Source organism: Emydura macquarii, unplaced genomic scaffold, assembly GCF_026122565.2.
Source record: "Emydura macquarii macquarii isolate MOO-44397 ecotype Brisbane River unplaced genomic scaffold, CSIRO-AGI_Emac_v2 contig_587, whole genome shotgun sequence".
NCBI lineage: Eukaryota > Metazoa > Chordata > Testudines > Chelidae > Emydura > Emydura macquarii.
In genome coordinates, this window is record NW_027130724.1 from 4637349 (window position 1) to 4656547 (window position 19199).

Below are 19199 nucleotides of genomic sequence, written 5' to 3' on the forward strand. Positions count from 1 at the left end.
CTGGTCACTTTTCAGCCTGTTAAATGCATGCAGTGAATTGGGCTTTGCTTCTTTATTCTTGGTAAGAGCAAATATGCTTTGGGGAATAATGTAACTTTTCATATAAGGCTTTATTCCATATAATACTGTGCTGACTAATGCTGCCGACCAAAAAAGAATGGTCATTGATTTGACAGATACATCTGTTTCACTCTGCATGAGGCCAAAAATAGCTGAAGAGCTTATAGAAGCTTCTGGGGAAACAGCTTTCCCTGAAATTTTGTTAGACTGAGAGAACTCCTAGGAAATGTCTCATTGTTAGATATTATGTAGGCTTGAAAGGGGAAAGGAAGATGCTGTTGGCCAAAAGACAAAATGTTCATGTTTCTGTACAAGTAAATAATTCTTATAACAGATCATCTTCTGTAAACATTGCACTTACAGATAGCTCTGGCTATACTGTTAAATACATAAGAATGACCATACTGTGTTAGGCCAATGGTCCATTTCACCCAGTATCCTGTCTTCCGACAGCAGTTGGTGCCAGGTGCTTCAGAGGGAACGAACAGAACAGGGCAATTTACTGAGTGATCCATCCCTTGTCATTCAGTCCCCGTTTCTGGTAGTTGGAGGTTTAGGGCACACAGAGCATGGAATTATGTGCCTGACCATCTTGGCTAATAGCCACTGATGGATCTATCCTTTATAAATTTATCTAATTCTTTTTTGAACCCAGTTTTGGCCTTCACAACATCCCCTGGCAATGAGTTCCAGAGGTTAACTGTGTGTTGTGTGAAGAAGTACTTCCTTATGTTTGTTTTAAACCTGCTGCCTATTAATTTCATTGGGTAATCCCTGGTTCTTGTGTTACATAAAGGGGTAATAAACACTTCCTTATTCATTTCTTCACACCATTCATGATTTTATAGACCTCTATCATATCCCTCCTTAGTTGTCTCTTCGCTGCAGTAGGATTTTAACAAAGAAAATAATGTGATGAGCTTTCAGAAATACATATTTTAGAAGTCTGTATTACAATCATAAAAAGTAAACTTTTGGAGCACACCCTTTTGTAAAAAAAACCAAAAAAACAAAAACAAAAAACACATGAAACACCTTAACCTTGTAAATTAAACCATTTTGAAATTTGACTTGTAAAGCTGACTGGATAGCAGATATTTAAAAGGAACTTAATTTTATCCTATGGCCTCTAAACATGATAGTCAATATAGTGTTTCAGCCTCTCACTTAAATGCCTTAATCCAGAGTATTGGGGTTTTGCCTTTTCCACAGATTATGGGCAAAACTGACATTTGTATGTTCAATCACCGGTGTGCTGGTGCTCATGTTTCGGAGAGACCTCTTGATCCGTGTTTTCGTGCTGTGCTGCTTAGTTCAAAAGTATTGTAAACCACTTTGAATTTTTTACATCTGAATGTATTAATGAATTTTTACAGTCAGAAGCGTCTATCAACATATCAAGTTAGGCTACCCAAATAACTTGTGTATTGTATAATAAGCTCTTGCATAGCTTCTCCCATCTAAAGATTCAAAAGAATCTTAAATATAAATAATGAAACCTGACAGGATAAAACTAGAACTTTTGAAACAACATTCAACACATGCTGCAGTACTTGAATGGTAGTGTGTGGATATACAAAGATATACAAATGTTGCCTGTGCTGCATTTCAGTGTCTTGGTTTTCAATCTGGTTTTTCTTAATTCTTTACTAGGTGACAAGGCTTTGGATGGCTACAGTAAGAAAAAGTATGTCTGCAAGCTACTTTTCATCTTCCTCCTTGGACATGATATTGACTTTGGCCACATGGAGGCTGTAAACCTACTGAGTTCTAATCGTTACACCGAGAAACAGATTGTAAGTAATTTCTCAACCCTCAAGAGGAAAATATTTATGAACTGTCATACTGCCTAATTGCCTATCCTGTCCAGCCTCACTACATAACTGCCTAAATAAATAAATAAAAGAAGTCTTGCCTTCTTTCTGCATAATATTAGTTTGATTCTAGCAGGGACTGCGGACTAACTTTTAGTTGTACAGATGAGTCCTTTACTTGATTGGTTAAGTAACTTGAAGGATTTTGTTGCCTTTTTAACCTCTAAATGTTAGTGCAATTTATAACTGCAACAGAAGACTAGTCATGTAACCTTTTTAATGTATCTTACCAAAACACACAATTTCCTTTAGATGAGGCACTTCCTTCAAGTAGAACATTAGACATTTTATGGAATTCCACTCAGAGGAAAACCTATGTTTAGCCGGTAACTGAAAGGATATAATCAAAGTTTAAAAAAAAAAAATACACCTAGGACCTCTGTTAAATTTCACACAAGGGGAATATAAACCAGAATGAGTTAAGTCACTTTTCAGTTTAGTTAACTTTTAAAATCTAGAAGGTATATTCATCTTTCTTAATGTTCCTAATAAGAGAACTAGGATTTACTTGGTGCATGTGAACCGATGGTGTGTGACAAGTACTCTGCAGAGCTCGGGTCTTTGAGAAGCAAAATATACGATTTGGAAGAAATGTAAATGTCTTTTTTTTTATTTTATTTTATTTTATTTTTTTTTTTTCCTCTCTCCCCACTGAAGACATTGCTATTATACTCTGCAATCCTGGACCTTTTAATTCCATCATTGGACTGAAATTAAGGGACTTATTTACACAGAACTCTTGGGATAGCTGGAAGGACAAGTATTGCTGGAGGGGAACTGCACATGTGTATAGAATACGCTAAAATGGTAGCAAAAGACGTAAAATTTAATTATAGCTGGCTTGATTTATCAGAGATATTACTTTTTCTTGTCCCTTTTCTGAATCACAGGGATATCTCTTCATCTCAGTGCTAGTGAATTCCAACAGTGAGCTGATCCGCTTGATAAACAATGCAATCAAGAACGACCTAGCCAGCCGCAATCCCACGTTCATGGGACTAGCTTTGCATTGTATAGCCAATGTGGGTAGCCGGGAGATGGCAGAAGCATTTGCTGGAGAAATTCCAAAAATACTTGTAGCTGGGTATGTATTGTATTTGAAACAACTACACAGTAGGTAGTAAAGGTCATTCTCAGCATCAAGTTAGGCATCTAACACCATATCTAAGCACCAAGTGACCTGATATTTTAGAGGTGCCAATTTCTTCAGTTTCAAATGACTGCAAATGCTCAACACACCTGAAAATCAGGTTGCTTGCTTAAGTGACTAAACACAGACACCGAAGCTTAACTTTTTGTACACGAGTTAAAATATTTTGGCCTAATTATTTCTTGACCTCTTGTCTAGTGACCCATGTTGCATTTTTGCAGAGTCCAGTTCATTACCCACACATCTATGAAAAGTATCTACTTTTTGTCCTGAAAGTGTGATCCCAAATATTTTCCTGGGAAAACGGAAGCTGTTCCTTTTCCTCTTTAGAGAAAACATTAAGGATGTAAAATGTTAAATGGTTAACAAATAACTATTAGTCTTACCATTAAGACTAATGCTTATTGGTTAATCAATGGTATGGGGCTCTCGGTCTCCATGATGACGATGTCAGGTCATGGGCCCCGGTGCTGCCTGGGAAGGCCAGGAGCTGGTGCAGGCACTGTGGAGCTTCCTGCTGTGGAACACTGGGGTCCCAGATGGAGGGGTCCCCCTGCGGAGCTAGGCTGGGGGTGCTACCCAGGGACTTGCGGGAAGAGGGCAGGATGTAGTGGGAGGACACACAATTATATCAGTTAAACAGTGAACTGATATAATCTTAATAGTTTAAATGGTTACCTGTTTTAAATGAAATTTACATCCCTAATTAAAATGGGCAGTGAATGAATCCAAAAACACCATGCTTAAGCTACAGATTTCCTTATTAGAAATGTACTCCATTGGAAACATATTGATGTCTATGATTTCATTAGGAAGGTGAAAACTTCTTTTGCGCTGTATATTTGAGCTTCCTTCAGAATCCACATTTCCTTTCTAGGTCAGTATAGGAATAAGCATGGTTTTACAGCCACACAAAGTCAGTTGAGTGACTAGAGGTGATTTAAAAGAAAATAAACTTTTCCACTGTTTTGCCCACAACTCCGTGGCCAAAACAAAAGTTTTGCAACTATTATATAACTGAAATTCACCCCAGTAACTGTGTAGTTAAGCCTAGTCCTATGATCATAATTTCTATGTTCATGAAAATTCTCTGGGCTTAAAAGAAATGAAAACCTCTAGGTAGTAATTCAGTTCAGTTCCACTTTCTTTATGGGTATTAAGTACTCTTAATTTGTATGGATCCTTTCTCATACATTTTTTTGAAATACTGACAGGATTTTTGGTAGCCTCATTCCTCTCATCATTGTAATAGAAAAATGATTGATTATATTGCTTACTAAAAAGATAGGTTGTAAAGTCAAGTCCTCCAGTTAGTGCCAGATATACCTGCTTGTGCAACATTAATTCTGGCTCTTTGTTTGTCCATCCTGTGCACTGAGTACATCAAGAATCCTGTGGAAGAAATTGCATGTGATCATATAGAAATTGCATCACAATGCACATGCAATTGTAAATCTAACATTTCCTGACTTAGGGGCGTGACTTTGCCACTTTAAAAATGTTTTTTCTAAAGATTTTTTGTTTGTCATTTCCTAGGTTTTAAAACTTTTTTCTACCTGTTTTTATTATGTGCAACTAACAATCCCCTATCATGTACCATCATCGTCAGGGGATCTGCCACCCTCTCATAGGAGGTTCTAGAGCTCATGCCTCATGTATTGGCCCCCAGAGGAGGATTGGACAATGGGGTCATGTGCTGGATCTGAAGGGAGCAGGCTCTGCCAGGCTGTCTTCTACCCCTTCCTCTCCCTGCTCACTGCTACAGATGCTGTAGCATTTCCCAGTTGTTCCTAGTGCAGAATGGTGGTGATGCTTTTGCTGTGGCTACATTGGGCTGGCTTGGTACTGTTACTTGTTGTTGGCAGTCAGTTAATTTTTGTCTTCCTGATGTACACAAGCAACATAAGGTAAATAAATGGTGACTTAACATTTCAGAGCTCAGCCAAACCTGAAGAGAATTTCAAAAGGCAGTTTAGCCCTCAGGGTTTTATCGCTGCTGAATTTCAGAGGCCTTTTGCAAACAAGGGAGTTATTCAGATTTTAATGTTAAATAATCTAAACGTAGGGGTCGCTACCAGCTCCCCATACGACAAAGGGCTACATTTAATTATGTCTTAAAGTCATTTGGCTGAAAGGAAAACCTTTAGTTCCATAATGTGGTACCAAGCAGGATACCACTACAGAAATCAGGTAATGTCCTCGAAATGAAATGTACTAGCTTGTTCATGAATCACTTTCACTAAAGATTGCAAATTATTCTTAATGGACAAAGCATATTAAGTATATGGAGTTTAATGGTGCTCTCTAGACAGCATCTTTTGTTATCTCTTCTCTAGTAAATAAAGGTTTTAGAATATTTGTAAACCATTTTTCAACTACAAACATCTACCTTGTGATCTTGGTTTCACTGTCCTCTTTAATTTCAAATGTATTCAAAATACAAGGTCATTGGTATTACTTTAGAAAGTGCCCATGCCCTGACTTATCACATCTCTAGCACTAGTGTGCTTCCAGCTCTAGAGTGAAGAAAAATCTCTTGGGTAGTGTTGCTTTAGGAGACCAAGGAAGTGTTGCGACTCAATATTGCTTTTAAGTTGCCAAGTAGTGTTAAGCAAAGGATACAGAAAAAATTACATTAGTGTAACTAGCCAACTTTTTAAACTAGTTATCGTAGTGCTTAACAAATTTAAAGTAGTTGAAAGTAATTTAAATAATTAACTAGAGGATCTAGGGTTTTATTTAAAAAAAAAAAAAAACCAAAACCAAAAAACCCCTTTTGTTGCTTTCCATTCTTGTCTACTTCTGGGTAATAGTGTTTAGTGGCCAGTGAAAAGCATGACCAGATACTTTTCCACTATGTAATATCAGAACTCTTAATTTGGACTGAAAAGAGATGCTCTGGTCTTGCAGAGACACCATGGATAGCGTGAAGCAGAGTGCTGCCTTGTGCTTGCTGCGTTTGTACAGAACTTCTCCTGACCTTGTTCCCATGGGAGACTGGACATCCAGGGTGGTGCATCTCCTCAACGACCAGCACTTGGTAAGCTTATGATAACTTTATTTCTAAATCTGGGTTGCCATTCAGTGATCTAGCCCAATCACTGTAGGGAAATGCTAATTTCTGTTAGCATGTTAATGAAGGAAATTATTTAAACTGCTGTGAGACTAACTCACATCTGCTATTTACATTTTTGCATCACTGAATATTTAAAAAAAACAAAACAAAACCCATAGATTGAATTGCAGTTCTCCTAAAGATACCCCCCTAGCCTCTTTTTTTTAATTAGTTATTGGTTACACTAATTCCTGACAGTCATGTCTAGAATTAGAGACAAGGTGGGTGAGATAATATCTCTTATGGGACCAACTGCTGTTGGTGAAAGAGGCAAGCTTTCGAGCAACACAGAACTGCTCTTCAGGTCTGGGTAAGGTATTTGGTGTCTAGAATTAGTCAGTATTCAAACCTACATCAGTAAGGGGTTGGTATTCCCACATGTTTTACTGTACTTCTGGTTTTAAATAAAACTTGTGTCCCCTATAATCGTGCGTGCGTTTCACATACACCTAAAAGCTCTCTTTGAGGCCTGCAGTACTATCAGTGTAGGAAAATGGGAGTACCCTGAAATCCCAGCATTGTTATCCTGGGTGTGGATGTGATTTCTTATTGCTGTTACATAATTTTGAAACAGCATTTAGCAGTGGATATAGGGGTACTTAAGCAACACCGAAACTCAATAATCAACCCAATGAAGTTCCCATTTCATGATAAATGAAACATAATAGTCGAGATGCTTCTAGCTAGCCTGCTGTAACAATGAGGCAAGGCTCTTGGTGTCCTCCTTTTCTCTGTGCTCCTCTTGCAAAAGCAAAATAGCACCTTCCCAACTTTTGCTTTTTTCTATTGCATAATTGTTTTTACTGAACTTTACTTGGAATGCATATTTGTTTTGGCATTCAGAATTAGATTAAAATTACTACTGCTTCTCTGATCTTTAATAGGGCTATTTGTCCTTAATAAAATGTGGAGCACCACCAATGCAGGCAAGATATAGTGTAGTATTCTACTGAAAGCACAACAAAAGCTCAGTGCTTTACTGTACTTTAACAAACGTAAATAATAACCATTTCAGCTTTTGACCAAAAGAGAAGGTTAACCAATTATGAGGCCTTATAGTGAGGGAGGAGTGGCTGAGAGGGCGGTAACCAAGAAATCACACTCCCTTTCCTTTTCCCACTTGGAAAAAAATTAATAAAGCCAGCTAGCTTATTATTAAAATAAGGAATTGCTTACCACTATGAATTAATGAAAACTGGATTTTGGTTTTTAGGTTTACTGGCATACAGTAATAAAAATTATACTAGCCTTAAGGATAAATTTTGGGTGTCTTGTACATAACAAATGTCCATCTTTCATTTGAAGCTTTTAAACAATTGCAGATGTTAAATATTTGAACGGAAATATTGGTAATTTTGTTTTCTTCCAGGGAGTGGTTACTGCTGCTACCAGTCTTATCACTACTTTGGCGCAAAAGAACCCAGAAGAGTTTAAAACTTCAGTCTCTTTGGCTGTCTCTAGGCTAAGCAGGGTAAGTCTCTTGTTAAACAGCCATAATGAAATGTAACCAGGGCTGCTTGACTTTCTAGATCAGATTTGCTTGGACTGAGTTAACACACTTGGGTTATAGTCTGCTGTGAAACAGACTTGCTGCATTGCTTCTGCAAGTGATGTCAATCTGTTGTATATTATATGGCCCTTCTTATGTTAATATTTTATTGGTCTGTTGCTGATGAGCTTAATATTCATAAACATTTCTTCTTGTTGCATATGTCCTTAAAGGTGAAGAAATCCACTGATGCATAATTCAACTATAAATAGTGACATATTTTATTTTACTGCTTAGGGTCAAATTATTTCCCTTCATGTCCAGCCAACTTCATATTGGGAAACCATTCTATTACAGCATTGGAGACACACCAGACTTTTGAGCAGGTTAAGTACCCGTTCATGTAAAGAATTGCTGGGAATTCTGTGCCTCCAACGTGACAGACTTCAGAGTTCCATTTGTGCAGTCTTTCAATGGATTGTCCAGTATTTCTGGCTAACTTATTTCCTCATTCTTTCAGGTTTGTTCTGGTCTCAAATATTAATACCTGTCTCTAACATTTAAGAGGGGCACTTGTTAATTGGTGGCCAAAACCTGTCCACAGCTGCACTGGGTGTGGCAAACGCTGCCTCAAGATCAAAGACCATGACAGTAATAAGCGCTTCATGGCTTTAGAGCTCTGGCTTTGTGCAGGAGATTCAATCCATGGTGGAGAACTTGCCCTTTAAAGGGCCAGACTTAGTTCCAAAACAGATGATGCCCTTCATTTGCTGAAGGATTCACTAACCACACTTCATTTCATTGGGGTCTAAACTACAAACCCTAGAAAGACACTTAAATTATGCTTACCTGATCTACAGAACAGCCTAAGGGGCAAACTAAGTGGGCACTCCACCTTCAATCACAGGTAGGAGATCAAAGACTCACTCCAAGAAGATGTTTTTTAGATTGTGGCCACCATTGCAATGGATCTGTTTGTGATGCACAACAATACACAAGTGTCAAGTCCTCTGTTCTAGAGAGGCTTATCATCCCAGGCTCAATTTCAATTGCTTTTCTAACCTCGTGGGCAAGGACCCAATTTATACATACCCACTTATTCTGTTTATCTCTGAGGGTCTTATACAAGATCTGGCAGCGTTCTGCAAAGGTGATATTAATACTAACAGTGTAGCACAGACAATTTGTCTGCCACCCAGGATCATTGCCTCTGATTCCAGATCTGTTACAAAACAAAAAGTTAATCTTGCACCAAATGTGAATTCCCTCCATCTCACACCCTCACTATATTTTGATAAAGAGTAAAAAGATTCTATAAGACAAACCTTCTTGGCAAAATGGACAAGATTTTCTTCTTGGTATCAGAGGTTGTGAACTCCACAAGACACATCTATATCTGATATTTAGGGCTTCTGATTTTGTTTTTAAACCGATAAACACTGATAAAACACCACTAATGCAAAAAATGAAATTGATGTTTAACCAATAATCACCAGAAAAATACCAGAAGTGCTTGCTTGTATCTAAGAATTTGTCTACATGGAGTGGTAATGTGGACTACAGGAGTTTGACTTCTAAAGTGCATTAATGTTTTGTGCATTAATTGGACTGTGTAGACCCTGCTGGTGTGCACGAAAGGTTACTTAGTGAATTTTAACATAATTCTGCTTGAAAGAACATAAAACAAGAACATAAAAGCACACTAGGAAATATTACAAAGATTAAATACAAAGAGAACCCCTAAAAACCTAAATTTTGAATAGCTACAGAAATCTCAAATTGCCAAAAACTCCCCGAAATGAAATTAATTAATAACCCCTGAAAAACAGAAGCCCTGCTGATATTTTGCAATATTAATCAGAAGCATATGAATCCATCAGGTTCACTTTGCTACTATCTGTGCGCCATCTGCTGGTGGATGGGTTCCTGGTTTTTTCTCACCTAGCTGCTTGGTTTTGAAGAGTCTTGTTAAGGTATTTCCTCCCATCAGGGATCTGCTTTTGCTGTGTGACTTTACCTTGGTTCTATCTACAATGACGGGCCTGCCTTTTGAGCCAATGACAACATAGTCATTATTACATCTTTGTGTAGTTTTGGTAACAATTATCTCTGCAAGGGGGGGGAGGGGGAATCCAAGCCTTAAGGCATTCTTGCCTCGTATTGTATTTGAGCTGGATAAGATATCGCTTAGAACACAGCCTAAGTTTTTGCCAAGGTTGTCAGACTTCTTAAACCAGCAGAGATTCTCCTGCCTATGCCTTTCTTGAAGCCACATGCTTCTAAAGCAGAGATTAAACACCATAGGCTGGATGTCAGATGCACTTTAGTATTTTATTTATGGAGGACAATCTTCTAGATTTACGCCAACACTTTTTGTCTCGGTAGTAGAAAAGAGAGGAAAATTTACTCTCTCCTGGCGACAGTCTTGATTGAATATCTGATTGTGAGGCCCCGTTATGAAGAATCCAAAGTGGACCCTTCTCCTTCTTTCAGAGCTCAATCCACCGGAGTGCAGCCTCTGCACTATCTTTGAAAAATGTTTCTAATGAGGACATATGAAAAGCAGCCACCTGAGATTTCTTCATGTATTTATGTAGCACTGTGCTATTTTAGAAGCTTCTAGATCAGATGCCATGTTTTGCAACACTGTTTTTGCAATCTGTTCTCCTAAGACTGAGCTTCCACATTGTTTGTCTGCTGATTGGAATGAATACATATTGTGACAAAGCTCTTTCTCTACCTTAGTGGGTCCAGCGCTTTCTTCTAGTGGTAGATCAGGGAATTGCTTCACCCCTTAGAGTTTCTCACACCCTCTAGTGGTGAGTGAGGATAATACAGCCGCTCTAAGATGGCCGCTCCCTGCTTGGCTCCTAGTCCTGCCTCTGGTTCTCTTAGGCCCTTGCCTCTTCGGTGGGGCTCTTGCCCCTCCAGTAAGTAGTTGGTTGGAGGGTGGGGGTTTGGGCCCACCCTCAAATCTGGGCCCCAACCCTGGAACCCTACAAGCAGCAGCCTCGTGCTGTGGCTTCAGAAGAGCTGCTACCTTCCCTGAGCTACTTCCCCATGTCCCTTGACTTAATATCCACACCCTGTTTGGACATGGGCCCTTCCTGGCCTCCTTGACAGGGAAGTTTCTTGACCTCTGACAGCCCCACGGACGTGGTAGTGCCCAAACCAAATGTCCAATTCAATCTTTCCCTTCTGGCAGGATCTCTTTCCTTAGGCCTCCAGGCCTGGGAAAGATCCTTTGCCCTTTTTGGGCAGGGTTTTTCCCTCCCCCAATCTTTGAACCTGCAGAGTCCTCTCCTGCCAGCCTTCTGCTCCTTCTCCTAAACTCTCGTGGCTCTTGACAGGGTCTTGCCTGATCAAACACTCTCTGGTAGCTCTTCTCATTCCCACTACTCCAGCCATACCCTTTCTCTGGTGCGGAGGCTTTTAACAAGCCCTAGGTGGGCCTTGATTGGCTCCAGGTGTATTAAATAACCAAGAGTACCCCCTCCTCAGCTACCAGGGGAAAAGGGACTTACTGATCCTAGGGCTGATATATCTGCCTTTCAGCTCTCTCCAGTCGCCATCTGGTCTGACCCTGTCACAATATAGTAGAAAAAAGTTACTTGTACAGTAACTAGAGTTCTTTGAGGTTTTGTCCAAATACATATTCCATGACCTGCCCTCCATTCCCTATGTTTTGGAATCCTGTTTTGCCCGAATTTGGAGATGGAGAAGAAACTGAGTGGCCTGCTGGGCACGAAGACACTCAGATTGCATGTGTAATTTATTTATTTCTTGCATTGAAGCTAAAATTTAATCTCCCTGTCCCACTGCTATTCAGTACATTTTCTGCTTTCAGGGAAGAGGCATATTCTTTTCAGGCTTGCATGAATGCTAGTTGACCCTGTGGTCAGGGTTTTTCCTGCCTTCTGTTTTAACAGTAGCCATCAATAACTCAAATCCCTCACCTGAAGATGTCCAGCACCTCACCTGTCATATATGATATTAGATCTGATTTATGACAGGGAGTTATGTTCAGGTTTATCATTTGCCATGTACCAAGGTGAAACCACAAGTTTGGCTAGTTAATTGACTCAGTTTAGTCTAGAAAAGCTATAACTTTTCAATCTTTGTTAAATTAGGTCTCTTTCTACATACAAGACATTCCCAATCAGCGGAGTTACTGATTACTGATACTGGTACAACTGATATATTTCAATGGCTTATTTAGGTATATTGATTTTTGTGTATTATGTGCACGATAATCCTTATTAGGTGATTTGTTCAGCCTTCTAAAATTGAGACATATACTTTGTCTTTATATACTACTAAAATTTCTGTTATGTCTAACTATAAGTTCAATTACAGATTGTATTGGTACTTAACAAAATGAATATTGAACATTTTCATAATATCAGATGATCTTATGAGCTTATGTTGTTCAGATGCTGTTTGCTTGTGTTTTTATAGATTGTGACATCAGCATCAACTGATCTCCAGGATTATACCTATTATTTTGTCCCTGCTCCTTGGTTGTCTGTGAAGCTTTTGAGGTTGTTACAGTGCTATCCACCCCCAGGTAATGTGGTAAAAATCGTATTAGTTGCCAGCATCTCTTTTATGCAGTGCAGAGAGTCTTCTAATGCCACCCTCATATTCATAGAGCTACTGAGTTATTTTGTAAATTTAGTGCTGACACCAACAAACAGAATGGGCTTCTAATTGTCTTAATTCAGGAAAGCTGCTTTTTTTTTTTTTTTTGGAAGATATGGCTATCTTTCACTAAACATTTCAGTGCTTTTGAACTCTTGGGTACAGTAAAAGCACTTGTCACACAGAGGTTGAACTATAAATACTTTTGCTTTTGGCACTAGGTTCTAATGTATATTTTCTATGAATTTAAGTATAAGTTTAATTTCTTGGCAGCATGTAAAGGTTGATGTGTCAATTCATCTTAATGTACATTTAATATACTAGATTTGGTTCTTAGCCCTCTAGAAATTTGTGGCACAGATTTCTCCTGCAGAAGATTACTTCCTCCTTCACAAAAGTGAAGTATTGAAATCCTGCCCAATTTTTTTCTAAATTGGGAAATAGCTTCATCTGAAAGCGAGGATGGAATATTTAATGAGTAATGCTGAGCAAAATGAAGTTGTCCAAGAGTTTGTCTTGTTTCCTCCAGAAGATGCTGCGGTACGAGGTCGTCTCACAGAATGCCTGGAAACTATCCTTAACAAAGCTCAAGAGCCCCCAAAATCTAAGAAAGTGCAACACTCAAATGCAAAGAATGCTGTGCTGTTTGAAGCAATAAGTTTAATTATACACCATGACAGGTGAGTCTGCTACTTGTAGTGCAACGCTTAAGACTACCACACTTGACATTGTCCTTACATTAATTAATCTTTTAATAAAATTTGGTTTCATTTTCTATTACCATCTCCTGGAAATTACTACCTCTAACCTGTTCTTTTTATAGCAACTGCCTCAGTTTAGATTTTAAAGAGTACAGTAGAACTCAGATCACTTGAAATTATACACACAAAGGACACATGAAATATATAAAACCATATTCCTTGAGCAAGGACATAGCTTTCTCCTCAAGTAACATGAGTACCTGTAGGGTTATTTTGTAAACTTGGGGGTGAGGGGGTGATGGTGTTTGCAGTTGACTCAGTTTGATGTTAGACTTGTGCTTAAACTGACTGCACACAGATATTGCATGCTCACTTGTTTGAGAACTGTTTTGATTTCAGAATGGCCATCATTTTAGATTTTGCTTCTTGTTCACATTTGGACAATGAATAACCATAACTCTGTTGAAATACACATTTATGATTCTTTCAGTTTGTACAAGCAAAGTCTCCATTATTCATAGTGGAAGTGAAGTCTTATATTCACTTTTTTAGCTCTCTGCTGCTGCAGCAATGCTAAAATTCCAAGTGCCTACAGCAGGTCTACTATTTCTGGGTCTTCGTATAGCTGAAAATTCATCCTAGTAATACTTAGTTTCAGGAATATCTATACTGAGGCTTAACTGTTTTTGCTATACCATACTTAATTTCTTCAGTTAATTTCTGGTATTTAAGTTAAAAATTGAATAACTGCTAGGAAGCCAACAAGGCTTCAGATAATTTGGGCTGGGCTATATCTTGGATAAACTTCTTTAATTGGTGATAAAACTACTTTGGTTTCTGCTCTGTGCTTTTATGGTGGCCTGAGCAGCCTCGTCTAGCCATCTGGGATCCTATGGTCCATATTTACTCACCATTACAATAAAATACAGGTTTGGTATTTTTACTGTGAAAACGGCACGTGTCCATGAAGAAGGAAAACTGTTTTTAGTCACCTGGTAGTAAATGGGAGGAGGAATACCTGTGTGAGCCCTGCATTCATGTGCATAATGGAGGGAATTGTATGCTTTAGTTGGGGGTAGCTGGAAATCTTTCAATTGGAATGATACTTGTGGGCTATGGAATGGTGCACCGGAGAATTCATTATTCTGGTGTTTGAGAAGTAGCCCATGAGTTTGTGGATCTGGGCCCTGTTTCTAGTCTTAACCCACTTCTGTAATCTAGAGAGAGGCTATGAATGTTTACAATGAAAACTTAATTATCTTCTGCAATAAATAGATGTGCACTTACTATCTCTATAGGGACACTTGAGTAGTTTCAGTTTCTATATTATCCCTTTATAGAGAAGCCATTTCTGATGCACACTACTCTTGTGAAGTAATTACATAGTGTTCTTATCTTTTTCAAATTGGTTGTTTTTAACCCTCTCTCCTGTTCTGTGCAGTGAGCCAAACCTGCTAGTTCGTGCCTGTAACCAACTAGGTCAGTTTTTGCAGCACCGGGAAACTAATCTGCGTTATCTAGCACTGGAAAGCATGTGCACACTTGCCAGCTCTGAATTTTCCCATGAAGCTGTGAAAACTCATATAGAAACAGTTATCAATGCATTGAAGGTAAATATGAAGTCTTCAAAAATTTTGGCATATATACTGCATTTTTAATCTTGTCCTTGTGCTTAGCTCATCAGTGTTTTTACTTCTCAGAATAGTTGTCATCAGTTTTCATACTTAAAAACCACACTACATTCAACATTCAAATGTTAGGAGACAAGACTTGAAAGGAATGAAGCAGTAATCTGTAATGTACACTCTTACAGGATTTTATCAGTGGACAGATGTTTGAATTGCAATTGTGCCTCAAACCCTGGATGGGACACTACTCTAGGCACAATTCAGACATCAACTGATAAAAACCTGCTGATGAGCTTAACAGAAGGGCAACAGATTCAAAACCCAGTACAGAATTAGTTTTATCAGGTATCTTCATTTCTCCAGTGTTGTCCATTAGCATCTCTGAAGTGCATGTTTTCTTCTAGATTCATAAAGTGGGTTACTTGACCGAGTACCCTTTAATGCATTTACTGTAACTTCCCTTAATGCTGACTTGTCTGATTTTAAAAACTCCAGATGGTTAATTTGCATCTTGTTCTGACAACTTGACAATCTTGGTAATTCTCATTAACAATGTCCCATAGGGTGGTGAATGCTTAATGGTATACAAAAAGGTAATGGGCCAGCATTATCTCTGCATTACTTGGTAGGGTACTAGTTTGATACATCATTTTATACGAAGTACCTTTCCCATCTTCAATTTTAAATTTCACCAATTTTAAAATATACAGTAGAAAAACAAATTGCACTAATTTTGAAATAACTCTTACACAATAACACTTGCCCAAAATAAATACAAAACCACTTAGGCCTTAACTAACCCATTCCCTAGATGCCTGATGGAGGTGGGAATGAAACAAGCAACTTTTATTACTGGAAAATACAGTGCCCTGCTAGTTTCTTGGTTGCAGAGTGAATTTGTATAGTACTTCTGTGTAGGAATAACACAGATAACTGTGGCAATTTTTACAATCAATCCTTAACAGTAGTTCAGTGTTCAATATGGAAGCTACATCACGTCAGTAAATTGCATAAACTTTGCAAATGGGAGCTGAAGTAATTGTAGATTCTCATGCCTTGCACATGTTCTTCCATAGAACTTGTTCTTTGAGTGAACATTATAGCTGTGGTTTCTATTACAGACTGAAAGGGATGTGAGCGTAAGACAAAGAGCAGTAGACCTCCTGTATGCCATGTGTGACCGAAGCAATGCCCAGCAGATTGTGGCCGAAATGCTAAATTACTTAGAGACTGCTGATTATTCTATTCGAGAAGAAATTGTGAGTTATTTGTGCCCCCTTTCCCAGTCTCAATTAGCCTGTGTTGGAAAACACAGCATGCTGTTGGAAATTGTGTAATGTTTCTTTATTAAAGATATTTTTAAGGTAGCAGAAATTAAAAACATGATCTAATATTTTAGCTTTTTATTAGAGTTAAGTGTTGCGTCCTTGGGAAGAGTATGACGTTAATTTGAGAACAAAGTTTCATTTTTCTTGATGGCACAGAACTTCATACTGTACTTCACAGGCCTCAAGATTTTATTTGTTAGATGTATTAAATTATACAATATATAGCAGAACTCTAGTTTATTGTTTAAAAACTTTGTGTAATTAAATCCAAGTGCTAATTGATATATAGTATATCCGTATGCAATATTCTAATAGACCCAAAACGTAGAACGGTCTTTAAAACCAGAGCACTTCTTCAGAAATCAATACTTTCACATGAAGTAAGAGTTGAAGTGGAAGGAGTGCTCAGATATATGGTCTTGGCTCCCTAAACATGCTGGGAAGATTTGAACAAAGATTAGTAATTGAAACGTCTATTCTGAAGTACTTGATACATTATTAAGTATTGGCCTGCAGGAGCCACTCACAGCTATAACCCTTTAAGACTTTAGCCAGGGTAAGAACGTGTTTTATATGTTGGTAATCTGGGAATATTTGTCCTCTGTACAGGTGCTACCAGTCAAGTTCTCTGATCAAGCATCCTTAATTGACTGTTTAAATTGATCAAAAATCTCAGTTCTTGTACTGTCCTGTTCTGTTAGGAACTTGGATTAATTTATTAATTGTACAGATCAAGGATCTCATAGCCTGCTTTAATTTATTTATTCATCTCTCAAAAAATGCTGTTACAGATATCCCATCTGGATTGGAGTATATCAAGCTGTTTCCAAGATGCTGAGTGTATAACAAATACACTCTGACTTCAAATATACAGATCTTGAATTGTTCAAATCTTATTAACTATTTTTTTCTAGATTGTTTGACCTGCCTTTATTAATTTGAGGACCAAGTGTCTATTCAGGCAAAATGGCCACTAACATCAGTAAGGATTTTATTTGAGCAAGGATTTCTGTGATTTCTGTCATGCTGTCATTAGATCCATATTCCTCCTTGACTCAACACTTATTTCCATGAGCAGCTCTTCAGAGTAACTTCTTGGCCCGGATCATGCCTTTTAGCTAAGGATACCCGTTCAGTCGTGGTTTGTTTAGATTTACTTCAATTTCTTGTTTTGGTCAGGTACTGAAGGTTGCAATTCTAGCTGAGAAATATGCAGTGGATTATACCTGGTATGTGGATACAATCCTGAATTTGATTCGTATTGCTGGGGACTATGTCAGTGAAGAGGTGTGGTACAGAGTTATTCAGATTGTGATTAACAGGGATGATGTGCAAGGATATGCAGCAAAGACCGTCTTTGAGGTAAGAGTGACAATTTTTTACACTTCCAAGATGGAAAGACCTAAGCTTCTGTATGGAAGTGGAAACTAGACACACTGTTATCTAGTTAAAAACAGTATTTTCATTAGCCATTCCGATGATATGTTGATGGGAATTAAACAGCAGTCCTTGACAGGGAAGAATTACTTCAGTCATGCACTGCTGAAGTGTTGTCATGAATCAGATAGTCTTGTCATGTGCCAGGGACCAAAGTCGGTGGAAAACCTGTGTTTCTGATTTGGTTTTCCCCATTTTTCATAGGTAACCCACAAGACCTGGAGGATTTGTTATTTCAAAAGCTTCTGTTTTTACAGTGGGTTTTACAAACACCTTTCTGGTGATTTTGGTAGTGAATGCTCTTTAATCAAATCACATAGTACTTCTGAAGGTATTTTATAAAGGTAACATCAAGTAAAAGTGAGATTTATGCAAGTTTTAAAACAAGCAGCTGATTTCCTCCATTATATTAGATTGTATTGAGTTCTCATCCCTTTTTATTTTTAACACAGTCAGATCACAAATATAGCAATGTAACCTTGAATTGCTTTTTTGGTTTTCAAAAGTATTGTGTTAATTGCTGTTCCTCACCTATCCCATCCTACGATAGTGGAGTAAGGGACATGGCATTATCGTGCGGCCTGCTTGGAAGCAAGGAGTCAGTCAGGAACTGGCACCTCAAATTACATATGCCTCAGACAGAAGCTTTGCAGCTTTCCTTTGCCTCCTCAACTTAGGAGCATGGAGTCTTCACATTGTCTTTCCTGTTTTCCTCCTCCTGCATCTCCTTCTCTTCATGCTGTTCTGTCAGGATTCCATGGAATTAGGGAAAAGAAAATAACAAGGACAGAAATCAAGTCTGAGCTGGCTCCTAGCTTGGTGTCTGAGCACCACCTCTTAGGGCTATCTGTTTTGTCGGATACTGTGACTCTCATCTCCTGGTGGGTGCTGAGATGAGATGCTGAAATGGCAGTCATGATTTCACTGGTTCAGTAGTGACTCAGTTGCTACTGGCTTTTAAACCTGATGAGCTTACTGGTTACCCCCCACTCCCAGTGGACATTGCCTGAGATTTCAGACTTGTTCTTTCTGGGACTTTCCTTTGGCTTTGGCTTGCGTCACGCTTAGTCTCAGATCTGGAAGATCTTCATCACTTGATGTGACACCAAGGAAGCCCTGTCTCACTCACTCTAGTATGCTGGGACTTCACAGTTGAATTTCAAGAACAATGTCAAAGACCCATAATTCATTCAGTGGTCCCTTTAGCGGATATGACCCTCGTCCTGCAGGTTCTGATGGGAGTCCTGTTTTGAGTTCTTAGAGCAGATACTTTGTTTCCTTTAGATAGCCTCCCTTATTGCTGTGACCTTGTTCAGATGAGGGAGTTCAACTTTCCTGTTTCTCCTTGCCTGCCTTTCTTTCCAGAAAGATGAATTTTCAGCTTTGTTGGGAATTCATTCCCAAGCGGTCTACTAAATTCCCCACTTACAAACTAGTATTCACCCCTATCCCTGTGACACAATGGTGTACTTGTTTGGATGTTGAGCATGTTCTCAAGTCTAGTTTTCAGGAGTTGAGAAAAAGTTGAGCAACTGTTTTTGAAGGCTGTAACAAGGAAAAGGTTACAGATTAATTTAATATTTTTAGATGGGTCTGAGGTTGGACCTGGGCTGGTAAACCTCATCCTGAGTTTTAAATGCCATTTAGCTAGGGAAGTCCTCACTTTACAATTAACTTTCACAATTTTTTAGCTCCTTCCTTCCCAGTATATGGCACCATAGAACAGTTTTAAGGCTATAATCCACTACTGTAGGATGGGAGGACAGGAAACTAACA

General features: G+C 38.5%; 1 protein-coding gene across 7 annotated transcripts in view; it reads left to right on the forward strand.

Annotated features, from left to right (window-relative positions):
* The window catches only part of AP2A2 (adaptor related protein complex 2 subunit alpha 2), an 86527-nt gene that overhangs the window by 41760 nt on the left and 25568 nt on the right, over window positions 1–19199 (forward strand). For 4 of the 7 annotated variants that reach the window (XM_067540555.1, XM_067540557.1, XM_067540558.1 and 1 more), the window contains exons 3-11: window positions 1714–1856; window positions 2825–3018; window positions 5995–6124; window positions 7569–7670; window positions 12147–12255; window positions 12859–13009; window positions 14472–14640; window positions 15780–15917; window positions 17166–17348. In XM_067540555.1, the coding sequence (XP_067396656.1) occupies window positions 1714–1856; window positions 2825–3018; window positions 5995–6124; window positions 7569–7670; window positions 12147–12255; window positions 12859–13009; window positions 14472–14640; window positions 15780–15917; window positions 17166–17348 (1319 nt within the window). The remainder of the gene's footprint in view (window positions 1–1713; window positions 1857–2824; window positions 3019–5994; window positions 6125–7568; window positions 7671–12146; window positions 12256–12858; window positions 13010–14471; window positions 14641–15779; window positions 15918–17165; window positions 17349–19199) is intronic. The other 3 variants (XM_067540556.1, XM_067540559.1, XM_067540561.1) reach the window with 1 other exon arrangement.